Raw genomic sequence first — 22,715 nt, 5'->3', positions numbered from 1 at the left:
GAGCCCTGGGGGACACCGTGGGTAACTGTGGCAGTGGAGGAGTTGCAGTTATTGATGGAAATGAATTGTTGTCTATTGGAGAGGTAAGATGACATCCAGGAAAGTGCGGTACCGGTAAGACCAAGGGAGGACTGAAGACGGGTGATGAGGATGGAGTGACTGATGGTATCAAAGGCGGCACTGAGGTCAAGGAGGATGAGGATGGAGAGGAGACCGGTGTCAGCAGACATGAGAATGTCGCTGGTGACTTTTAACAGAGTGGTTTCGGTGCTGTGTGCTGAGCGGAAGCCAGATTGAAATGATTCGAAAAGGTTATTGTGGTCCATGTGGGATTTGAGCTGGGATGCAACAGTGCGTTCGAGGATTTTGGAGAGGAAGGGGAGGTTTGAAATGGGCCGGTAGTTGGTGGGGGAGTCAGGGTCAAGTCCAGGTTTTTTCAAAATAGGTGTGATGGCAGCAAGCTTAAGAGCAGGGGGGACATGGCCGGTGGACAGGGAGGAGTTAATGATTTTAGTGATGAGTGGAGAGAGTACGGGGAGGCAGGCGATAACTAAATTGGAGGGGATTGGGTCCAGGATGCAAGTGGATGTTTTCATTCCAGATGTTATGGAGGATAGGCTGCTGGCGGTTATTTCAGTGAAAGAAGTAAATGGGTGGCTGGATAGTTGAGGAGGGACAGGTTCATATTCAGATGTGGAGGTGGGAGAAGTGGCCAGTTCGTTGTGTATGGCGTCGATCTTTGACTGAAAAAATGTGAGAAAGGTTTCACATTTACTGGTGGTGAATGAGGTGGTGATGGTATCCATGGGTTTGAGGAGTTTGCTAACAGTGGAAAAGAGTGACTTAGGGTTGTTGCTGCCAGATTGGATAACAGAGGAGTAATGGGAGGTGCGTGCGCTGTTGAGGGCGTCTTTATATTGTTCTTGGTGGTGATTATAAGCCTGAGAGTGGACAGTTAGACCTGTTTTCTTGGCGAGCCGTTCCAGTTGGCGGCCCTGTGATTTGAGTTGGTGGAGTTGATCTGTGTACCAGGGGGCAGAGTGTGTGTAGGAGACAGATTTGGTTTTTGTGGGGGCAAGTTGATTGAGGCAGGAGGAAAGTGCATTATTGTAGTTGTTGACCAGTTCAGTTGGAGGGGCATCCAGGGTGAGGGTGGGGTCTGGTATGATATCGGATAGTAGGGAGGAGAGGGAGGAGGGGTGGATAGATTTGATATTGCGGAATGTTATAGAGCGTTTTTGCTTAATGAGGGGGGTGGGGGTGTCAATGTCCATAGTGAGGGCCAAGTGGTCGGAGATTTCAGAGCCGAGGTCAGTGCTGATGAGGTTATTGGTGGTGATTCCAGTGGTGCAGATCAGATCCAGGGTGTGTCCTTTTTTGTGGGTGGGAAAGTCAACGTGTTGGGTGAGATTGAAAAAGTTTAAGATGTCCAGGAATTCAATAACGTTTGGGCAGTCAGGTTTGTCCACATGAATATTGATGTCTCCCATCAGCAGGATGGATGGTGAGGTGGCAGCAAGTTGTGTGAGGTATTCAGATAGGTGGGAGGGAAATGCAGGGTTGGGTTTGGGGGGGCGGTAGATGACTGAGATAACCAAGGGTTTAGGACCAGAGAGTTTGATGGTGAGATGCTCAAATGAGGAGGGGGTGGGAATATTAACTGTGTTGATTTTGATATGTTGTTTGTAAATGATGGCTATACCACCACCACGACGGCCCTCTTGGCCACGTGGTTTGTCGATGTAGGCATATCCAGGGGGTGTGGCCTTGTTTAGTGAAAAATATTCCAGAGGTTTTTGCCAGGTTTCGGTTAAACAGAGAAGATCAATGTTGTTGTCCGTTATGTGTTCAGAAATAGTTAGTTCTTTTTTATTGAGTGCCCGGGTGTTAAACAGGGAAAACTTGAGGCGTGATTGAATATGGGCTGGTTGGGGAGCTTTTGTCAGTGGCTGCAGGCAGGGAGAGCGCACGTGCATTTTGTTGTTGTTGTGATGATGACGTAGTGTGTCCAGAGGGGCAGTGCGCTGAAGCGTCCAGAGAGAGGGAATGGAATGTTGGTCAGACCGGGAGTATATGAACTTTTTGCGGGTGCTCCGGTGGATATATTGTGGTCGCCGTACCAGTCCATGTTTTTTAATAGCTGTGATGCACGATGGAGTTAGTGTAATGTTGTTTAGTCGGAGAAGTTGAGATGCGGAGTATTTTAGTAACATGCCACCCGGAATGGATGTTCGTCTGCAGTCTAGGACCGATGGCCGCACAGTTGTTGACCAAAGGCAGGGATGTAAGAACGACAAGACCAGCAGGAAGATCCACAGCATGGCAGTTTTGGCGGAGCGTGGAGGAGTTGTTGAAAACATACAGCGTGGCTGCGTGAGGTAAAACTAGCCACTGGTTAACTGAGCAGGGCTAGTTAGCTGACTGAGCTAACACAATAGCGTATCGTTCTTGTTTAATGTCGGTTTTAGTGGCCCACGTACAGCATCTGCAGCCGGCCAGCCCTAAAGCCGCCGACTAACCAGTGCTGATGTGGACCGCCGACAGTAGCGGAGTGCTGGACTACAGACTGACTATAATGGACCACAACAAGTAGCTGGCTACTGAGGTAGGGTTGCCGGCTAGCCCTAAAGCCGCCAGCTAACCACTATGCTCGGGGAGCGTTCACCGCCAGCAAGGGCTAAAAGCTCCAGGACAGATGGAAGAAGTCCATTGAGATTTCCAGGATAGAAGTCCAGGAAAGAGCTGAGTTGGAAGTCCAAAGCGTTGGTATTGCAGAGGAATCAGTGGATCCAGTCAGACAGCAGGTAGGTGAGTAACATCCAAAAATATTAAAGATCCGAGTGGTGTCAGATCAGGATATGTCGGGTGGTTGATCACAAACTAGCATTAAACAAAACACTTGAGAATTCAAAGCAATCAGAGTTGCCAGAAAACAATAAAACTAATCTAAAACACAGAAGGAGAAGCGGCGATCACACAGACGCCAGCGTCCTCTCACTTTCTGTAGCGTTAGGCAGCTGGATGTACAAGTACACCCCCCTTATTGTGCTACGTGCTTAAACACACACAGCTACCTACCTACCAACCTACATACGTACATACGCAGATGAACGCAGTACTTGCGCGCAAGTCATTCGAAATTGTAATCATAATGCACGTTACATTTGAAGCAAATCAAAGTCAAGTGCTATGGCAGTATCACACACACACACAAACCACTAGCAAATTAGATTGAAAGAAAATGTATCTTTCCCCCTACAGTTTAAACCTTTGTGAATGTTTAAAATGTGTCCATTTGAGAATAGAATTACGTTAAAAAGTATTTTGTATTTCAAATACAGAAAATACTAGACCTGAAAGTATTTTGATACAAATTACATCCAATTTTTTACATCGCAGCCAAATACAAATTACAAAATACAAAAAAGTATTTCAAATACGTATTTCAAATACTGCCCATCTCTGGGTGTAAGGCAGCACTTACCATCAGCAGCAGCAAGGCCACCGGGTAAAATGCGCTTGATGTATATCCCAAACTCCTCTCCTGTCGTCTCCCGGAGTCCACCGATCACCTTGATGCCTGTTGGGGACACAGAGAACACAGAGCCACATCAGCCTCACTGTCGCTGGACGTTAACTGGCCCTGGCGGGCCGGCGTTAGGCAAACATTTACCCAGGAATGCACACAGCCTACGTCTGTCTTGTGTGTGCCCTGGCCTGTCTATCCGCTCCGAACCGTCCATATTCCATCCGTACGAGTCGTGTATATCAGTGGTTCTCAACCTTTTCAGACCGCGACCCCCAAAATAATCATATTTTAACTGGGATCAAAGACATTTGATAGAGTGGGAAAAAAAGACTGTATCAAGTACAGTCTTTTTTGTGTGTGGAGTTTGCATGTTCTCCCCGTGTCTCCTAGGTTAGATACCCTCACAAAAACAAGCAGTAATCCTGGTCTCTATAATGCCTCCCCCCTGGCCAGCCTGATGGAGGGGTTGGAATAACATGTTCCTACGTCCAAACGGGGAACCTCCACCCTGTCAGGTGAGAAGAAGTGGCCTGCTCACTCCTCGTGCACTGAAGGAAGCATGAGCTTAGTTCGGGGCCCTCCCCAGGTTGGCAGAGGGAGAGCAGAGCCCAGGATTATACAATTGGCACTGGGTTTAAAATGGGTTACAAAATCGTGGGATAAATATTTAGTTTTATAAAGGAAGTCACTAATAACCGTTAACGTCATTAGTGGCTTGTGTTACATCCCTTCAAACCGCCTGCGTGCTCTCATCGCTCACCGCTCCCCTCGTCAAGACAACACACAGCGCTTTCCCAAAAGGACGTGATCTGTGTCGAGGTTTAATTGGCTTGTTTGTGCACCGCGCAGGGCTTTTACCGCACTGCTCAACTCGACATTGCTTACCCAAGCAATTATTTCAATAACTATACGCTTTGTTTGTGGGAGATTCTTTTTTTCCCCCACCTACTCTGAGAAATCAGCCAATTAGAGGTGTCCTTTTGGGTCATCCCCGCACTATAGCATGTCAGCTGTTCCAGCAGAATCCAGGCACGTATCTGTACACCCCCACAAAAGGAATGGCGGTAATTACACCGCAGAGGAACATGACAAGGCATTTTTGCTCCTAGCTATGCAGTGGTTCCGAATATTTTCATGCCAAGGAACCCAACATTGATAAATATGAGATTTTTTTACAGTGTGGTTCTGTAGCTCAAAATTGTATATATATTTTAAGGACCATCAGTTTAATACACATTAGGGGGGCATAGCTCAGGGGTAGAGAAACCGTTATTAGAGCACGAAGGGTTCCCGAAGGGTTCCCAGTTCGAATCCGGGCTCCCCGAGTTAATGTCGAAGGGTCCTTGGGCAAGACTCTGAACCCCACATTGCTCCCGGTGAGCAGGTTGGTGCCTTGCATGGTTTCCTCCGCCACCGGTGTATGAATGTGTGCGTGAATGGGTGAATGTAATGCACAATCTCTGTAAAGCGCTTTGGATAAAAGTGCTATATAAATGCACCATTTACCATTTACCATTAAATTAGACAACGGAGCTCCCATTTGATACCATTTTAACACACAACCGTTTTTTTTTTTTTTGGAGGAAGTGGCCCTCCGACAAGGTGATGAATGGTGTCAACGCCGCCTCGGTGACAAAGGTGGCCCGTTCTGAGCGAGGCACCGCTGGCCCGCCACGTAGAGTCAACAGTGTTAAACAATGACATTTACTCAAGTGCCGCACTTGTGTACACTATCGAGGTGCCGTTTACTTGAGCAGGTCCGTTGTTCAGCATACTTTACGTTTGTACTCACCACGTCTCACAGTCAAATATTGTACTTTCTTCTTTTTTTTTACTCTGCTTATCTTGGGAGTGGAGCTTTTGTTTCTATAGTTACTTTGGAGATTTAGATTTTTAATACAGAACGTGCATTGACGTATTTTATGTGCTTTGGCACATAAAAAAGAAAGTTCAAGTCTACGATCTCACAATGCGTGCAGCTTGTGGAGCGGCCTTATAAAAACTAAGCTACCGTGCCTAAAACTAAGACTAATGGACTAAATTGTCAGGGACGGACTAGTGGAGAAGAGATCCGGTAGAACTGATATGATATAGTATGATATGATATGATATAGTACTTTATTGTCAGTTCACGTTGAAGTGTGTCTTACGACACAGCAGCCATGTATTCAAAACATAATAATATTAATATATACAAACTAATGGTGTCCAAAATAACGCGTTATTAACGAGTTAACGCACTAGCCTATTAACGGGATTAAAAATTTTAACGCAATTAATGCAAAAAAAAATATTATTATTATTTATTTTTTTTGCCTTTTTTTTTTAACCTTTGAGGCTTCCGTAGCGCTGCCTCTGCGCTCCGCATCTCAGAGTGTCAACATTAGCTAGCCCAGAGCAGAGCTCAGCTCAAAGTCAGGAACGGAGCTCAAGCTCACTGTGTGTGAGACCATGAGTGTGTGTGTTTGTCTGGAAGCTGGGTTGAATGAATGATGAAAAACACAGTGGAATTACTCATCTACAGGTGCCTTTAGAAAGCAACCTCCCCCTGCTGTTAGCCTGTTAGCAAGTTCGCTAACAGTTAGCCTCCAGATAGCCAGGACTACTGTCTGTAGTAGTAGGCTACAGTATGTTAGCGGCAGCCCCCAGCTGAACACTGTAGGAACGAAATAGTGTGTGTGTGTGTGTGTGTGTGTGTGTGTGTGTGTGTGTGTGTGTGTGTGTGTGTGTGTGTGTGTTTAGTCAGCATTTGAGCCACAGACCACCATTTGATTAGATTTATTCTCCCAGACCCCAAAAATAAGATCTATAAGGGTCCATTTGGTTTACCAACTCTCCATCATTTAGCTGCAGTGGTGGAAAAAGTACTCACATATTTTACTTAAGTAAAACCAATACTACAATGTAGAGATACTCTGTTTCAATTATAAAAGCCCAGAATTCAAAATGTACTTGAGTAAAAGTATGAAAGTGTTGAAAATAGCAGATCTACAAGCTCACAATGCGTCACGATGCGACATGTTGTGAGCTTGTAGATCGGCTATTTTCAAACAGCCTAAGTATACAACATGGCTAAAGTGGTTCATGTATGTTTTAAATATTATAACTTACCGGTATATCTGAAAAGTAACTAGTAACTAAAATTTTCAAATGTAGTAGAGTAAAAGTGCAATATTTCGATCTGAGATGTAGTGGAGTAGAAGTAAAAGTATTGGAAAATTGGAAATACTCAAGTAAAGTACAAATACCTCAAAATTGTACTTAAGTACATGTACTTAGTTACTTTACACCACTGTTTAGCTGGAACCCCCTCAAGGACCACTGGTTGAAAACCACCACTGCCTTAAATGATGTAGTGCAGAGGGGTTATCATTTATAATATAATGAAATAAATAACATTGAGTTTATAATGTATTGGATACATAATAGTATAATTATAAAAAAAATACATTTGGATGCATCCTGCACCAAATATACAACATATTATGCAAGTTTGAGCCAATAAAAAATATATTTTTATTATGCGATTAATCGCGCGATTAACTACAGAAATCACGCGATTAATCGCGATTAAAAATTTTAATCGTTGGACAGCACTAATACAAACATTTGTAACACAAGTCATACATACATTTGCAACACATCAAGGCATACATTACACGCTGAGTCGCAGTGCAGCCCCTGTACCAGTGCACCAATTAATATACAAGTCATTTCATGTTTGGTTGCGCCCGGTCTCTAGCAGATTTACAAGCTCACAAGTCACACCGATCTGTGAGCTCGTAGATCGTCTATTTTCAGCAAGAAAATCCAGAAATACGGCGCCATCAAGGCCCACAAAATCAACAATAGATTTAGTCGACTAAAATCGTATATTTAGTCAACTAAAACTCCATTAAAACTAAAACTTTTCAGGTGACTAAAATATGACTAAAACTAAATGAAGTTTTATTCAAAACACTGACTAAACTAAAGTAAAACTACTGTAAATCAATTAACAGTTTGCAGAGGGCCTATTAATGTTCCACTAACAGCACAGATGTTGGCCAGCTGGGTGTCTACGTTAGATTCTGTTGGATGGAAATGAGTCCAGGGAAGATCTGCCGTCTCCTGGGGTCAACAGTTCTCTGACCTTTTCATGTCAAGGACTCCCAAATTAATATGTATATTCGGCCGCAGCCCCTCATCAGAACATTTATTTAATGGTCTTCCACAGTCTTTTTTAAAGACCATTACATCTTTGCAAATTGGTTGGCCAAGTAGTCAAATTATATTTCTTATATAGATAAGGATTTTTTGTTTTGTTTAGTTTTTGTTTTTAAATAGCTGATCGACAAGCTCACAACGGCCTCGTGTTGCAAGGCGTCGTGAGCTGTAGATCAGCTATTTTCACACTATTTATCCGTGAAACAGAGTCAAACAAAACACAATACCTCGTCCTCAACTCCTACAACCCCAAATGCTTGTCAAGGTGGGGGGTCCCCAGATCAAGCATGATGTATTTTTAATAATTTTTATCCCACGATTTTGGAACCCATTTTAACCCAGTGCCAATTGCCTATGTAATCCTGGGCTCTGCTCTCCCTCTGCCACGCCTGGGGAGACAACGGACCAACCTCATGCTTCCTTCAATGCATGAGGAGTCCAAGTTGTTTCTTTTCACCTGACAGGGGGGATTTCCCCGGTTTGGACGTAGCGCGTGGAAGGAACACGTTAGTCCAACCAGTTCCTTTCCCCTCCATCAGGCGCCCCGGCTGGCCAGGGGGAGGCATTATTGAGACCAGGATTGCTGCATGTTTTTGTGAGGGTATCAAGGAGACACGGGGAGAACATGCAAACTCCACACAGGAAGGCCCATTCACCAACCCCACCTAGGGTGTGGGCGCTGATGGCGCAAAGGAGGGAACACGCCCCTGGCAGCCACAGCGTCCTCCGGCGGGTATCGAACCCAGGACCTTCTAGCTGTGAGGCGACAGCACTAACCACTGCACCACCGTGCCCCTAAGCATGATATATATTTTTTTCTTTTGGGGGGAGGTGGGTCTCGGCCTGGAAAGGTGGAGAACGGTATAAAGGGAAAGGATGTATTGTTTTGTTACGTAAACCCAGGGCAAGGTTACATACTATGCCTTTGCGTCACTGAACTCGGCCTCGCACAAGAACACAGCTCAGCTGTCCTTCACCCCCTTACTCTGAAGTGATCTGATCCCAGGTCAGCCTGATCATTACGCATCACTCATTACCCGTGGTGCAGGCACGTGCACACATAGACACCAAAGGGGGCTTGAGCCCCTGCCTTTTTATCAGTCTGTAAAAAAGTGCCCTCTCCAGACCATGAATGCAGATTTTACTATGGTGAAAGAAATGCAAATGCCCTCTTTCCATGCCATACCTGAAGGCAGCATTCAAGAGCATTGCCTTGTCCAAACTCTCCTGAACTTGAACGCAGCGTCTTATGTTGAAAGAACTGCCTTCTCTGTGTAGAAATCCATGCCGTTACGCCACATCTCCACTCTCCAGTATTGACTTGATTATGCTTAGTTTAGTGTGGTATCAAGTACCACACTAAACTAAGCATAGCCGACCTCCACGCTCACAACGTCTTGCAGCGCTATGCGTTGTGAGCTTGGAGGTCTGCTATTTTCAATATTTTCAACAAAAGTTCCTTTTAGAAATGTCAGCCGCTGCCTCTTTAACATTCTCATCACATCCCTGCAGTGGCGGACAAAGTATTCAACCTCAGTACTCGGCACATAAGTCAAAGCATAAACACTACGCTCGGGTGGTGCAGTGGGTAAAAGTGCCTGCCCACCACAACGGAGGTTGTGGGTTCAATTCCACCATGGTGCATCTGGCTTTGTCGGGCGTCTACACTAAACACTGACGCTGACCTTCAAAGCAGCCAAAGGTATGGCTCCTCCATACCTCCAAAGCCTGATCAACCCCTACAACCCCACCCGTTCACTCAGATCAGCCAACACAGGGATGCTGACAGAACCCTTGCTAAAAACCCCGGGACAAAAATCCACTTGTCCTAGACAATTCACCCTCCTGGCCCCCAAACTGTGGAATAAACTCCCTGTTCACTATAGAACATGACGTGACTTGCTCATCTCCATGGAAGTAATTCTTTATGGAGAATAACATTGAGTCATCTTAAAATCCTCTCATATAAGCATTGCGGTCCAAAAATAAACAAACGGTCTGCGCGCTATTGTTGGGGAGGCGGCTCTGTATGGTTCATGATAGTCATTCACTCATATTTGATAAAGCCTGTTTCTAGTGAAAATGTAACTAATTCGGCGACAGTAACATTAGCGTTTTCTCACCATGAGTTGATTGTTCCTATCTATATGAGTCAAACCGCTGAGATAATTTGTTTATAATTGGAACACAGTTCTTATATGACACGATATGAAAAAAGGTCTATGGGAATTCAGAAGGGGGGAAGAAAACCGCGAACCAGGTAGGATGTGTAAATTACGTCACACTTCACTGCTCTATATACTCACTCCCTAGCTTCCGCCGTGGACTAAACCCATTGCACTACTGTAACACTCCCCCTTCCCTCGGTGACCACACATGAAGCTAGATAGCAGTTTTAGGTTTAGAAAGTTTTTTTACTGATTAGATGCGTGGTCTACCTATGTTATTGTTTTTCTAGATTGATATTCATATGCATTTATTGTATTGTTGATGTACTGACATATTAGCCTGCTTGTTATATTGATGTATTACCTGCTTATTGTAAGTCGCTTTGGATTAAAAGCGCCTGCTAAATGCCTAAATTGTAAATTGTAAATTGTTTATGTGAACACAGTTGGCCCGTGTTCGGTGGGAGGGAAGCCGGGTGGGAAGGGTGAAGACAAGGGGTTAATGGCAAATTACAAAATAAACACATTTTCTGATTTTACCTCATGCATGGACTAAAGCTGCATTGCGTTTATTTTGAAGTTTGTCATTCCCGTACATATGGACGCAATGCGTATATCAGCATGTGTGTGTGTGTGTGTGTGTGTGTGTGATCATTGGATTGTTGTCTCAGTAACAAGCAGGTGGTCAGACTGGTCACACGTCAAGACGACCTGCCTTACCTTACCCACCAAAAGTGGCTACAAAAAAGTACATACGTTGCGAGGCGTTGTGAGCATGTAGATCTGCTATTTTTACAATTTCTGCCTCTAATATTTGACAATTTCGCCAATGATTGACCAGAGGTACTAAAAAGGTATTTAAAGTCCTTAAATTGTCACTTTAGAAATGTGCAGACACCCTCTATAGTCTATACTTAAAATGTATGTTGGTTTGTTTACTGTTGCGTGAGAAAACAATGTTGCACATTAAGCCAATCATCTGGGGACCCCCCCTGGGGGTCCCGACCCACAGGTTGAGAACCACTGCAGTAGAGTATTGAAGACAGAGCTAAGACATGCAAAAATAATTAAAAAAGATTTGTATGTTGAATTAGTTCCGCTACATGGTCGGCAGGTGGTAAATGTGTTGTGCATAACATCGAAGCAAGCAGCACCCTCTCTAAATTAAAAGCACACACATTCATCATTCACAACACGGAAATTGGAGATTAAAATGAGCTTGTTAACAGCACTTTGTGACTCAAATACACCGTCAAATACTGAGTGTGAATTTAACCAAAGCAAGGAACGATATGGTCCCTTATGGGTCTGTAACTCTGAGAGCCTACGAATGTAACAAAATGCACCCTTGCGGTTCTATTTGTACACACGCAGTAATGATTTTGCAGCGTTGACCATTAATGGGCCCAGCCATTCTCTGCATCTCTCACGCGCGCACACACACACACACACACACACACACACACACACACACACACACACACACACACACACACACACACACACACACACACACACCACACACACACATAAAATGAAACCATATGGACCCTCTCAGAGCTAAGATAACGCTGAGCATTTCGGAGTGTATATAAGGCAGTCTGACGCAATGCCCCGGTTCCATTTGTTATCAATCAATTTCTTAAATTAGCCATTGATTAAGTCCTGGCCCACCAACTAATGGCTTGGAAAGAAATTGGCAAGAGGTGGAAAGTAGCCTACAGTAGCTCAAGTACATTTAGTCAAGTGCTGTACTTGAGTACAATTTTGAGGGACTTTACTGTACTCAAAGGACCACTTCACAACATGTTCAACTAATCTTTATACAATTGGTATTGCCAATTATAATATGGAACCATTTTTGTCTGTGTCTCGGAAGATGGCTGTGGACAGTGCAGAACCTTAAAGGGATTTTCCACTTTCAAAAAAAAACGTTTGGTCATTTTATCGTCTAATTAGGGTTTTATGAACACCCTGGACAGTTTTTAATTTGCTTCATTCAATATTTAGATATTTGATGTCCCATACACACCCATTGTAACTTCAAACTCAATTTTAACCATGATAGATTCATTAAAAATCCCCATTATTCTTTTTCTGGTGACTCATACTACCCTCCTAATACATGAGCAGGCCATGTTTTTTTCAATAAATGTTTTCATTTATTTGTAATAATTCTTTGGGAAAATGGAAACAAATTAAATACAATAAAAATATTAAAAATAAATGAAAAAAAGTTATCAAAAAAAAAAAACATGGCCTGGTTGGTCCCCACTCCCCAGATGATGAACCTATAATATGCAACATTGTTTACTCACTCAACAGTAAACAAACCAAGTGTATAAAGGGTATCTGCACATTTCTAAAGTGACAATTTAAGGACTCTTTAATACCTCTAAAATGACAAATGGCAGATATTGTGAAAATAGCAGATACATGCTCACAACGACCACACACTGTGGGCCTACGGGTCACATGGCTCAGAACAAGGTTGGGTCACAAGGCTACTTACTGGCCCAGAATTCCATACTTGTGCATAGCTGGCTCATTATGACCTCATCGTGATGACGTCATAGTGAGTCACCGAAGGCCAGCTTATAACCGATCGCTGTCTCATAAACCTCTCAGATCCAAATAAGGACATCCTTTCTATGAAGGTGTGAACCCTGTTGAGCTCCAGGAAATGATCCACAACCTCTAACCACCCTGAATCCAAGGTTCTTCAAAACGAACCTGTCGACCTTATATTGAAGTCAGGCCCATGACCAATATTCCACTGGTAATTACACCATAACTAGGCTATTGCTGGATCGAAAAGGCCCTCGAGGGCCAGCTCCACAGTCAACCGATTTCTTGTGAGTAGTTGTCGTTGCGATATTCCACTTTCATCCAACGTGTTGCTGGTGTGTGAGATGTACCATTGGACGTTGCGTCTGAAAGGTGCACCTAATAGAACGAACCATACTGCGGTGGCAGTGGGAGAGAAGGTGTACTCTTTCGGAGGGTACAATGACATGGATCAGATTGAGGTGCACATCTTCAACACAGTGTCTTTGCGCTGGAGGACGCTGCCACCGGTGACAACGGAAGGAGGACAATGTCCCCTCGAGGTTCCCTCCGGTCGAGTTGGCCACGCAGCTGCACTGATAGAAGATATCATCTACACCTGGGGCGGGTTTCCTTACTGCAACGTGCTTTATGCGTTTAATGTCGACGCCCACAGATGGACCCAGCCCAGGGTTTCTGGGACCGTTCCAGAGGCGAGGGCCAGCCACTCAGCCTGTGCTTTGGGGAAGGTCATGTACATCTATGGAGGATGGACAAGGACCGAACGCACCAATGACATCTACAAGCTGGACACCGCCACAATGGCCTGGTCTTTGATCAACACCAGAGGAACAGTGCCGATTCCTTTATCACATCAATCTGCCACCATCTTTGGGACAAAGATGTTTTGCTTTGGGGGCTGGGCGATCCAGGAGGACAACTGCGACACCATCAGAGTGTTTGACACCGAGAGCAACTGCTGGCTGAGCACACTTTCTCTACAGCTTCTTCCAGACGGCGTGTCTATTACCATGTGTGGTCATACAGCCTTTTTCTACAATGGAGAGCTCTACATATTTGGTGATAAGAAGTGTCACAGGAGCTGCAATGATCTGTGGAAAACCAACCCGGAGACCCTTTCCTGGAAGAAGGTCGAGCCCACGGGTAAAGGACCCTCTACGAGGATGTTTGGGACGTGCTGCCGCATGGTGGGGGATCGCGTCATCCTCTTTAAAGATAACCTGTACATCTTAGACTTAAGTCCTAGCCTGAAGACATTATGCAAGCTAGCCGTTGTGCAGTACGGCCTGGAGGAGTCGGAGCTCCCACACAACATCAGGTGGGAGCTGGCAGCCATGAACGTTTCAGAAGAAGAAGAAGGAGAAGAAGAAGAAGAAGAAGAAGAAGAGGAAGAAGAAGAAGAAGAGGAAGAGGAAGAAGAAGAAGAAGAAGAAGAAGATGATGATGACGATGACGAAGAAAATGGAGAAGACGATTATGTAGAAGAATATGAAGATGAAGAATATGAAGATGAAGAATCAGAAATAGAATTGGACGAAAAATATGAATTAGAACTAGAATTGGAAAAAGAGTTGGAATTAGAACTAGAAGAAGAAACAGAGGAAGAAGAACAAGAACCCGAAGAAGAACAGGGAGAAGAACAGGAAGAAGAAGAAGAAGAAGAAGAAGAAGAAGAAGTAGAAACTGATGATGATGATTATCACCATCACCCTTCCCACCTGTCTTACCATCTATGAACACAGACAGCAAGACACACTGTGGAGGATTCAACCACAGTCTCCATGGAGGTGGTGGACAGTAACTAAGTACATTTATTTCTTTTAGATGTTTTCTATTCTATTCATAAACCTCTCAGATCCAAATAAGGACATCCTTTCTATGAAGGTGTGAACCCTGTTGAGCTCCAGGAAATGATCCACAACCTCTAACCACCCTGAATCCAAGGTTCTTCAAAACGAACCTGTCGACCTTATATTGAAGTCAGGCCCATGACCAATATTCCACTGGTAATTACACCATAACTAGGCTATTGCTGGATCGAAAAGGCCCTCGAGGGCCAGCTCCACAGTCAACCGATTTCTTGTGAGTAGTTGTCGTTGCGATATTCCACTTTCATCCAACGTGTTGCTGGTGTGTGAGATGTACCATTGGACGTTGCGTCTGAAAGGTGCACCTAATAGAACGAACCATACTGCGGTGGCAGTGGGAGAGAAGGTGTACTCTTTCGGAGGGTACAATGACATGGATCAGATTGAGGTGCACATCTTCAACACAGTGTCTTTGCGCTGGAGGACGCTGCCACCGGTGACAACGGAAGGAGGACAATGTCCCCTCGAGGTTCCCTCCGGTCGAGTTGGCCACGCAGCTGCACTGATAGAAGATATCATCTACACCTGGGGCGGGTTTCCTTACTGCAACGTGCTTTATGCGTTTAATGTCGACGCCCACAGATGGACCCAGCCCAGGGTTTCTGGGACCGTTCCAGAGGCGAGGGCCAGCCACTCAGCCTGTGCTTTGGGGAAGGTCATGTACATCTATGGAGGATGGACAAGGACCGAACGCACCAATGACATCTACAAGCTGGACACCGCCACAATGGCCTTCTCTTTGATCAACACCAGAGGAACAGTGCCGATTCCTTTATCCCATCAATCCGCCACCATCTTTGGGACAAAGATGTTTTGCTTTGGGGGCTGGGCGATCCAGGAGGACAACTGCGACACCATCAGAGTGTTTGACACCGAGAGCAACTGCTGGCTGAGCACACTTTCTCTACAGCTTCTTCCAGACGGCGTGTCTATTACCATGTGTGGTCATACAGCCTTTTTCTACAATGGAGAGCTCTACATATTTGGTGATAAGAAATGTCACAGGAGCTGCAATGATCTGTGGAAAACCAACCCGGAGACCCTTTCCTGGAAGAAGGTCGAGCCCACGGGGAAAGGACCCTCTACGAGGATGTTTGGGACGTGCTGCCGCATGGTGGGGGATCGCGTCATCCTCTTTAAAGATAACCTGTACATCTTAGACTTAAGTCCTAGCCTGAAGACATTATGCAAGCTAGCCGTTGTGCGGTACGGCCTGGAGGAGTCGGAGCTCCCACACAACATCAGGTGGGAGCTGGCAGCCATGAACGTTTCAGAAGAAGAAGGAGAAGAAGAAGAAGAAGAAGAAGAAGAAGAGGAAGAAGAAGAAGAAGAAGAAGAAGAGGAAGAGGAAGAAGAAGAAGAAGAAGAAGATGATGATGACGATGACGAAGAAAATGGAGAAGACGATTCCGTAGAAGAATATGAAGATGAAGAATCAGAAATAGAATTTGACGAAAAATATGAATTAGAACTAGAATTGGAAAAAGAGTTGGAATTAGAACTAGAAGAAGAACAGGGAGAAGAAGAAGAAGAAGAAGAAGAAGAAGAAGAAGATGAAGAAGAAGAAGTAGAAACTGATGATGATGATTATCACCATCACCCTTCCCACCTGTCTTACCATCTGTGAACACAGACAGCAAGACACACTGTGGAGGATTCAACCACAGTCTCCATGGAGGTGGTGGACAGTAACTAAGTACATTTATTTCTTTTAGATGTTTTCTATAATTCTATTCTATTATTCTCTGTTCTTTTCTTTCTTTTTTTCAAGCATGTGATTTCACATTTTAGGTAGAAATATTGTACCTTTGATACCTAGATTTATAAAAAATGAATAATGAATTGATGACTTTAGCCTATTTCAAATATTATATTTCCAGGCTGCTATGCAGGCTTAAAATCCAGTCCTATACAGCTCTGATCAGTGCAATGGTCACAGCATTGGCCATTTGAATGTTACAGCAGTGATAAACACTACTGTAACACTGCTGTAATGCCCCATATATGAGAAATTTAGTTTTATTTTCAGGTGACAGACTCCTGGACAGCGTTTGTGCCAAGTTTTGTGTAGATTGGATAAAAAGCCCCTGCGACCAACACGTGGCCCCTGGCAGGATTATTGTCAAGGGAGACCCCTTAACAATATTTGTGCCACGTTTGCAGATTTGGAAGAAAAAAAAAGAAAGAAAGAAAAAAAAACAGTGTGGCTATGTCCCCGGAGGCCCTTAACGTGGCTCCTGGGGAGGAAATGTTGTGTCTGGAATGGTTATTCTGATGGCAGAACCCTGAACATTGTTTGGTGTGGATTGGAGAAAGGGTGCACCAGTGGCAACAAGCGGACCTGCATGGAGCTATTCTCTGTACGTTCTCTGTGTTGTTACTTGCACCAGCAGAGCACACAAGTACTGCCTTCCTCGCCGTCTGTTTCTGGCCGACAGTACAGAGGCAGGGCCCGTAGCCAATGAAGCAGCCTTCTTGGAGACGTCACCACCAAGTGAGGCCTGACACAGGGGCGTCAATTGGGTATGGCAGGGGTATGCAGTTAAATGGTCACTTTAACAAGGTATTATAATTATATTCTCCACACTTGTATTCTCCCCATCTTGACAGAATGGTATATTCCCAGGTTCCGCAGGTCAGCTGCACAGGTCCAATGCATTATTGTTAATTGTGGCACGTTTACTAACATGCCAAGTTTAGCAGCACTTAAACAACCGTTCCAGGCTGCCATATCCAGCCCAAAAAACGTAGAAACGGGGGGAAAATAGAATGTACTTCTTAAAATAAATGTATCATGCCTGTTGCTAAGGTATGGCAACATGACTGGTGTCTACCAGTCATGTTGCCCTACTATACTGCCCTACAAAGGCAGAGTGCAGTAACTACGTTTTCGAATTTCACCAAAAAATGGGTTTAAAAGTGTTACAGCTTATCAGCCAAATGAGATAAAGATATAAAAGTGATATTACACTGATTGTACATCTGTTCTTGAGGTAATTGTTCATCCCCCAATATCATGAAGGCTAATTTGACCGTTGGGCGACACAAATAAGTCGGTGTGTCCCAAAACATAGTTACTGCACTCTGCCTTTGTAGGGCAGTATAGCTTTTGGCATGATGAATGTATTTTAAAAAAGTACATGTTTCCCCCCTGTAGCCAGCTGCTATACCTTGCCAAACCCGATGCACCCTTTGTCAGCCTTCTGATTGGTCCCTGGCTGACCAACCAGCAGGCTCTTTCTGCCTTGTCCCACCCTGGTTCCGCCTTTTTTATGTTGAATTAGCTAGCACTATAATGCACCTGAGAGGCTACCAATTTCAATGGTAGTGGATGGAGAGAAAGGACTTTTGTCCCACCAAGGCACAGCAACCAATGGGTGTGAAGAGGGGCGGGAAAACGGGCGGGACTTGACAAAGGGTGAATTGACACCTCTGATCAGTGCTGTCTGTATCCGGCTAGAGATTACCTATTAATAGTCTGGATGGCCAAAATATCATGTGGAGCTTGACCAATCCTCAAGCTTGCATACAGGCATATTGGACAGACATCAGACAGACATTTGTCTTTACCCGTTCGAACATATGTGCTCCCACTCAAATTTTTTCTGGTTGTGTGCTACCTGTGTGGTTGCCTATTTATAGTCTGGATGGCCAAAATGTCATGTGAACCTCGACCAATCCTCAAGCTTGCATACAGGCATATCAAACAGACATTTGGTCGATTATTAAACTACTGCCATATTTATTATTTATTTATTTGTGCTGGTGCCATCAAAAAGTAGCTTACCTTTGCGATGTTATAGAAAATTATCTATGGATGATTTCCAAACATAAACGTTTTAAATGGACACATATATATCGTCGCTGTCGGGCAGAAAACTCATATCTCCAAGTTTCAAATGTGTACGTTCTTTAGCAAAGTAAAGCCCTGCTTCATCATACAAGGCTGACGCACAAAAGTGCGAGGCTTGTGTGCTTGTAGATCGGCTTGTGTGCTTGTAAATCGGCTGTTTTCACTAGTTTAAATCATTTCATAAAAATGAAAAATGCAAAACAAACGGTTTTGGACCTATAAGGTTTTCACCTGACAACCACGATATGTACTGTAGCCAAACCGACGGCAGGGGGAAGCCTTATGCAATGAATTGATGTGAAATGGCCCTCCCCTCTTTCCGTCGTTCAGAGTGTAGAAATGCATTTGCTAGATCAGGTCCACAGAATACAGCCAGGAAGTGATTTGGGACTCCATTGATGTTTACGTGTCGTGGAAATTTGAGAGCAGCGTTACGGGAGATGTTTTTTTTTTTTTACTGTACACACCCGCGCGACCCCTCATCAGCTTACAGTGCTCAAACAAGGTAAAAGAATGAGCGTTTGTATTGGCGACGCGCCACGTTCAGAATTGGGACGAGCGTTAACGTTCGAAGCAGTAAAAGAGTTAATAGTTATTACTGGTCTTTACCCGTCCTTAGGTTTGCGCCCACTTGTTTTATAGTATGATATTATGATGTCATGTGAAACTTGAACAAACATGAAGACCTAGAGATCGCCTATTTAGAGTCTGGTTGGCCGGAATGTCAAGTGAAACTCACCAGTCCATGGACATATGTTTATGCCCATGCATCTGATTGGCTACCCGTCGCCCACATAGAGGATTATTTTCGGACAGACATTTTGTCGATTAATATTAACTAAGGCTGGGATTTTAACTGATTAATTGCGATTAATTAATTACAGAAAATTAACGTGATTAAAAAAAATTACGCATTTTAATCGCACTTAGTTTTTGCACCACAGAACCTTCAGTTTCGGCCATACCGATCATAGCGATGCACCAACCAAGAAGAGACAACAAACGCAAAGGGAGAAGTAGCTGATCAGAGCGCTTTGCTTGGCCCACTGGATGCGGAATTTAGATTTAAAAAACTCACTTGTTGATTCATTCCTACAACAAAATGTGTTTTACTTGAAAAAAAAAAAAATACTTCTCAGGTCAAATATCGATGTGCGATTAAAATGTGATTAATTGCGATTAATTATTCACAGAGCCTGTAATTAATTAGATACAAAAATGTAATCGCATCCCAGCCCTAATATTAACTAGTCCTGTGCCCGGAGGTGTGCGATGAGGGACTGAATGTAGGCATCTCAGAAGTAATGTTGGAGACCCGACGGGTCGGTGCGGGCTGGGCCGGCCTTCGCACTTGAGCAGCTAATGTGAGCTTGTAAACCTCACAACGGCATAATGCGTCTTCGGTCAGAGACCTAACGCCTCTCCTTTTTTATTTCCTATTTCGTGAAATGTCACTGCATTTCACTGCATTCATAGCGATGTATTGTTGTACGTACGTTTGGATCACTGGGAGGTGTGCGTTTGTGTGTGTGTGTGTGTGTGTGTGTGTGTGTGTGTGTGTGTGTGTGTGTGTGTGTGTGTGTGTGTGTGTGTGTGTGTGTGTGTGTGGGCTTGCAATACTATCTTTGTGGGGGCCCACAGGTGCCCACAAAGATAGTACAATCGGAGAAAAAGACCTTGTGGGGACACATTTTAGTGTCCCACATGGCAAGGGTTAGGTTTAGGGGTTAGGTTAAGGGTTAGGGTTAGGGTTAGGGATAAAGGTTAGGGTAAGGCCACAGGACTTGCATAAAAATGAATGGAATGTCCCCACAAAGATAGTAGACTATGTGTAATGTCCCCACAAAGTAGCAAATGCAAACCTGTGTGTGTGTGTGTGTGTGTGTGTGTGTGTGTGTGTGTGTGTGTGTGTGTGTGTGTGTGTGTGTGTGTGTGTGTGTCTTTTGTCTTATCCTCCATTAGCTCACTTCCTGGCTGTTACCAGGCAGACATGATGTTAACACTAATTGGCTTTAGAAGCAACAGGGGGGTGGCTAATTATGTCCTGCTGTAGAGAGAGGTCGATGTATTTAATCTCTCTCTCTCTCTCTCTCTCTCTCTCTCTCTCTCTCTCTCTCTCTCTCTCTCTCTCTCTCTCTCTGTCTCTCCCAAGCCTGGAAACCAGACGAACTGTCTGTGTAAAAAAAAAAATAATACTAAAATAATAATAATAAGAAAAAGGCCTCTACAGATTGTTGTGATCGGATTGTTCCTAACCCCGAAGTTGTGGGGCACCAATCAGGGCCCAGTATGCAAATGTTGGGCGTTTCCACCACCAGCATTTGTTTTTAATTTGCCCGTTGGAAAATCCCACACAGATCCCTGACTATCTAGCGCCACCTTCAGGCCGATTTTTTAAAACACATTTTTGGACACTGCTCCTACAATTTTTGCCCTAAAATCACGCAAAGCGCTACACAGTATGTCTACACTCATCTCATCAACATGGATCTGTCCCATATAGCGCCACCTTCAGGCCGATTTTTTCAAACACATTTTTGGACACTGCTCCTACAGATTTTGCCCTAAAATCACACAAATCGGAACACACTATGTCTACACTCAGCGCCATCATCAGGCCGATTTTTTTCAACCACATTTTTGGACACTGCTCCTACACATTTTGCCCTAAAATCACGCTGCGACCTGACGGTCGCATATCTCCCGATTAGGGAGTCTTACTGGTATATATATCGTTGTTGTCGGGCGGAAACCTTGTATCTCCAAGTTTCAAATTTGTATGTTTTTGCGCAAAGCAAAACAAAGTGTTTTTGAGGTTGCAGTGAGATTGGGATGGGGAGAGCTCGTTTTGTAGTTTACAGGGTCCCGGTGCCATGGCATTGGTCCGACGTCTCATTGTTCCAACAACCCGTTAGTCCAACGCTGACGAATGCTAACACGGTGAATGCTAACCTGCCGACGCTGTTGAATGTTAACCTGGTAATGAATGCCACTATGCCTGAACCTAACGCTGTAGGATTAATGCCGGTTAATGGGCAGTCCCCCGGAAGGAGGCACCGCTTGCTCCACCTCGCACCCAAAAACAAGCGCTCCTGCATGGTCTCAATCTCACAGAATCTCAAAAACACTGACATACCGGTATACATATATACCGGTAATGACATACCGGTATAGCGCATACAAATGGAACCAAATGGACACATTCCATTTGTACACCCTCAAGAGTTACCCATGGTTCCCAACTATCCCTCATTTAACTTGGTCATACATGGGCAACTGGCGGCCCGGGGGCCACATGCAGCCCCCACCTTCACTCAATGTGGCCCTCAAGTTAATATCAGAATACTGATATCTTATTGCTTTCAGCTGTTACAATTCCAAACGTGCAAACATGACCTGCTTTAATTACTTCAGTCTATAATAGTAGCCACCAGGTATAGTAGTATTAAAATGTATATTTTTTTTGTATATGTCCAACGTATTTGTATCTAAGTTCATACAGTTAACAAGAGTATAACTAAATGCATTTCACATTAAATCAAAATGTTACATTTCAGGATTCCAATTAAAAAATAACAAGAAAATAATGCAGGATTCCAATTCAAAAGAAGCAAAAATAGCCGACCTACAAGCTCAAAACGCGTCGCTTTTGAGCTTGTAGATCTGCTATTGTTGCTTATTTGTATGAAATATAGTAGAATGACAAAGTACGACATAGCAATATGCATTGAGGCCCTCAGGAGTGAGTGTGGAAATATAGTGGCCCTCACCATCATTAAAGTTGCCCACCCTCTGAACTAGGTACACCGTCAAACCCCCTCAAAGACCTCTGGGGGTCCCCGGACCCCACATTGAGAACCACGCGTCCTAGACAAAAGATAAGCTCTTGGGGTTTACCTCGCACTGGCATCAGAGCCGACGATAGTTAAAATGCCTGCAATTGTTTAGGGCACAACTTTACAAATTAAAAAGCCATATACTGTAAGGACAAGGCCTCACGCTTATGGCATTTTAATTTGTAATGTTATGCCCTGAACAATAAAGGCATTGTAACTGTATAGCCTTGGCTCTGATGCCAGTGTGGTTTGAAGTAAACCCAGGAGTTTCCCCTTTTCTCATTAAATGCCCTCACTGCACTGAGGGCTGCTTTGCCTCCGACACCACTAACCAATGAATTAGAAAAGTACAGTTAATAAAAGTACAAAAGGTTATTGGCGTCACATATATATATATATTTAAAAGCACAAAAATAAAAGTCCTCATTGTGCAGAACGCCCCGTTATATAAGGTGTATCCAAAGGCAGTGAGGAGAAGCGCCAAGCCCTTATCAGAGTATGCGGTGCAAAGAGCCTATCACCGCAAATTGTAGGTGATAAGCTATCCACCTAAAGTGTGAAAACAAGTGGAGGCCATCATAGTCAGTCACGGTGAAGTCCTATCACTGACTAGATCGACCAATCAGTGAACGGGGTGATGGGCCGATCTGTCTGAAAGTAAAAACAGAGAGATGTGTCGGGGTTCAC

The 22,715-nt window shown here is 44.2% G+C and overlaps 1 protein-coding gene across 1 annotated transcript in view; it reads right to left on the bottom strand.

The window, feature by feature from the left end:
- The window catches only part of LOC308283185 (syntaxin-binding protein 4), a gene marked incomplete at both ends in the record, with an annotated part of 314,024 nt that overhangs the window by 118,001 nt on the left and 173,308 nt on the right, over positions 1 to 22,715 (bottom strand). Inside the window, one exon of the mRNA XM_080723564.1 lies at positions 3,485 to 3,580. Coding sequence (XP_080579690.1) covers positions 3,485 to 3,580 — 96 coding nt within the window. The remainder of the gene's footprint in view (positions 1 to 3,484; positions 3,581 to 22,715) is intronic.

This window comes from Nannobrachium achirus (genome assembly GCF_963921795.1).
Source record: "Nannobrachium achirus genome assembly, chromosome: 4".
In the NCBI taxonomy this organism is placed as follows: domain Eukaryota; kingdom Metazoa; phylum Chordata; class Actinopteri; order Myctophiformes; family Myctophidae; genus Nannobrachium; species Nannobrachium achirus.
This window is presented reverse-complemented; position numbering and strand designations above follow the sequence as displayed.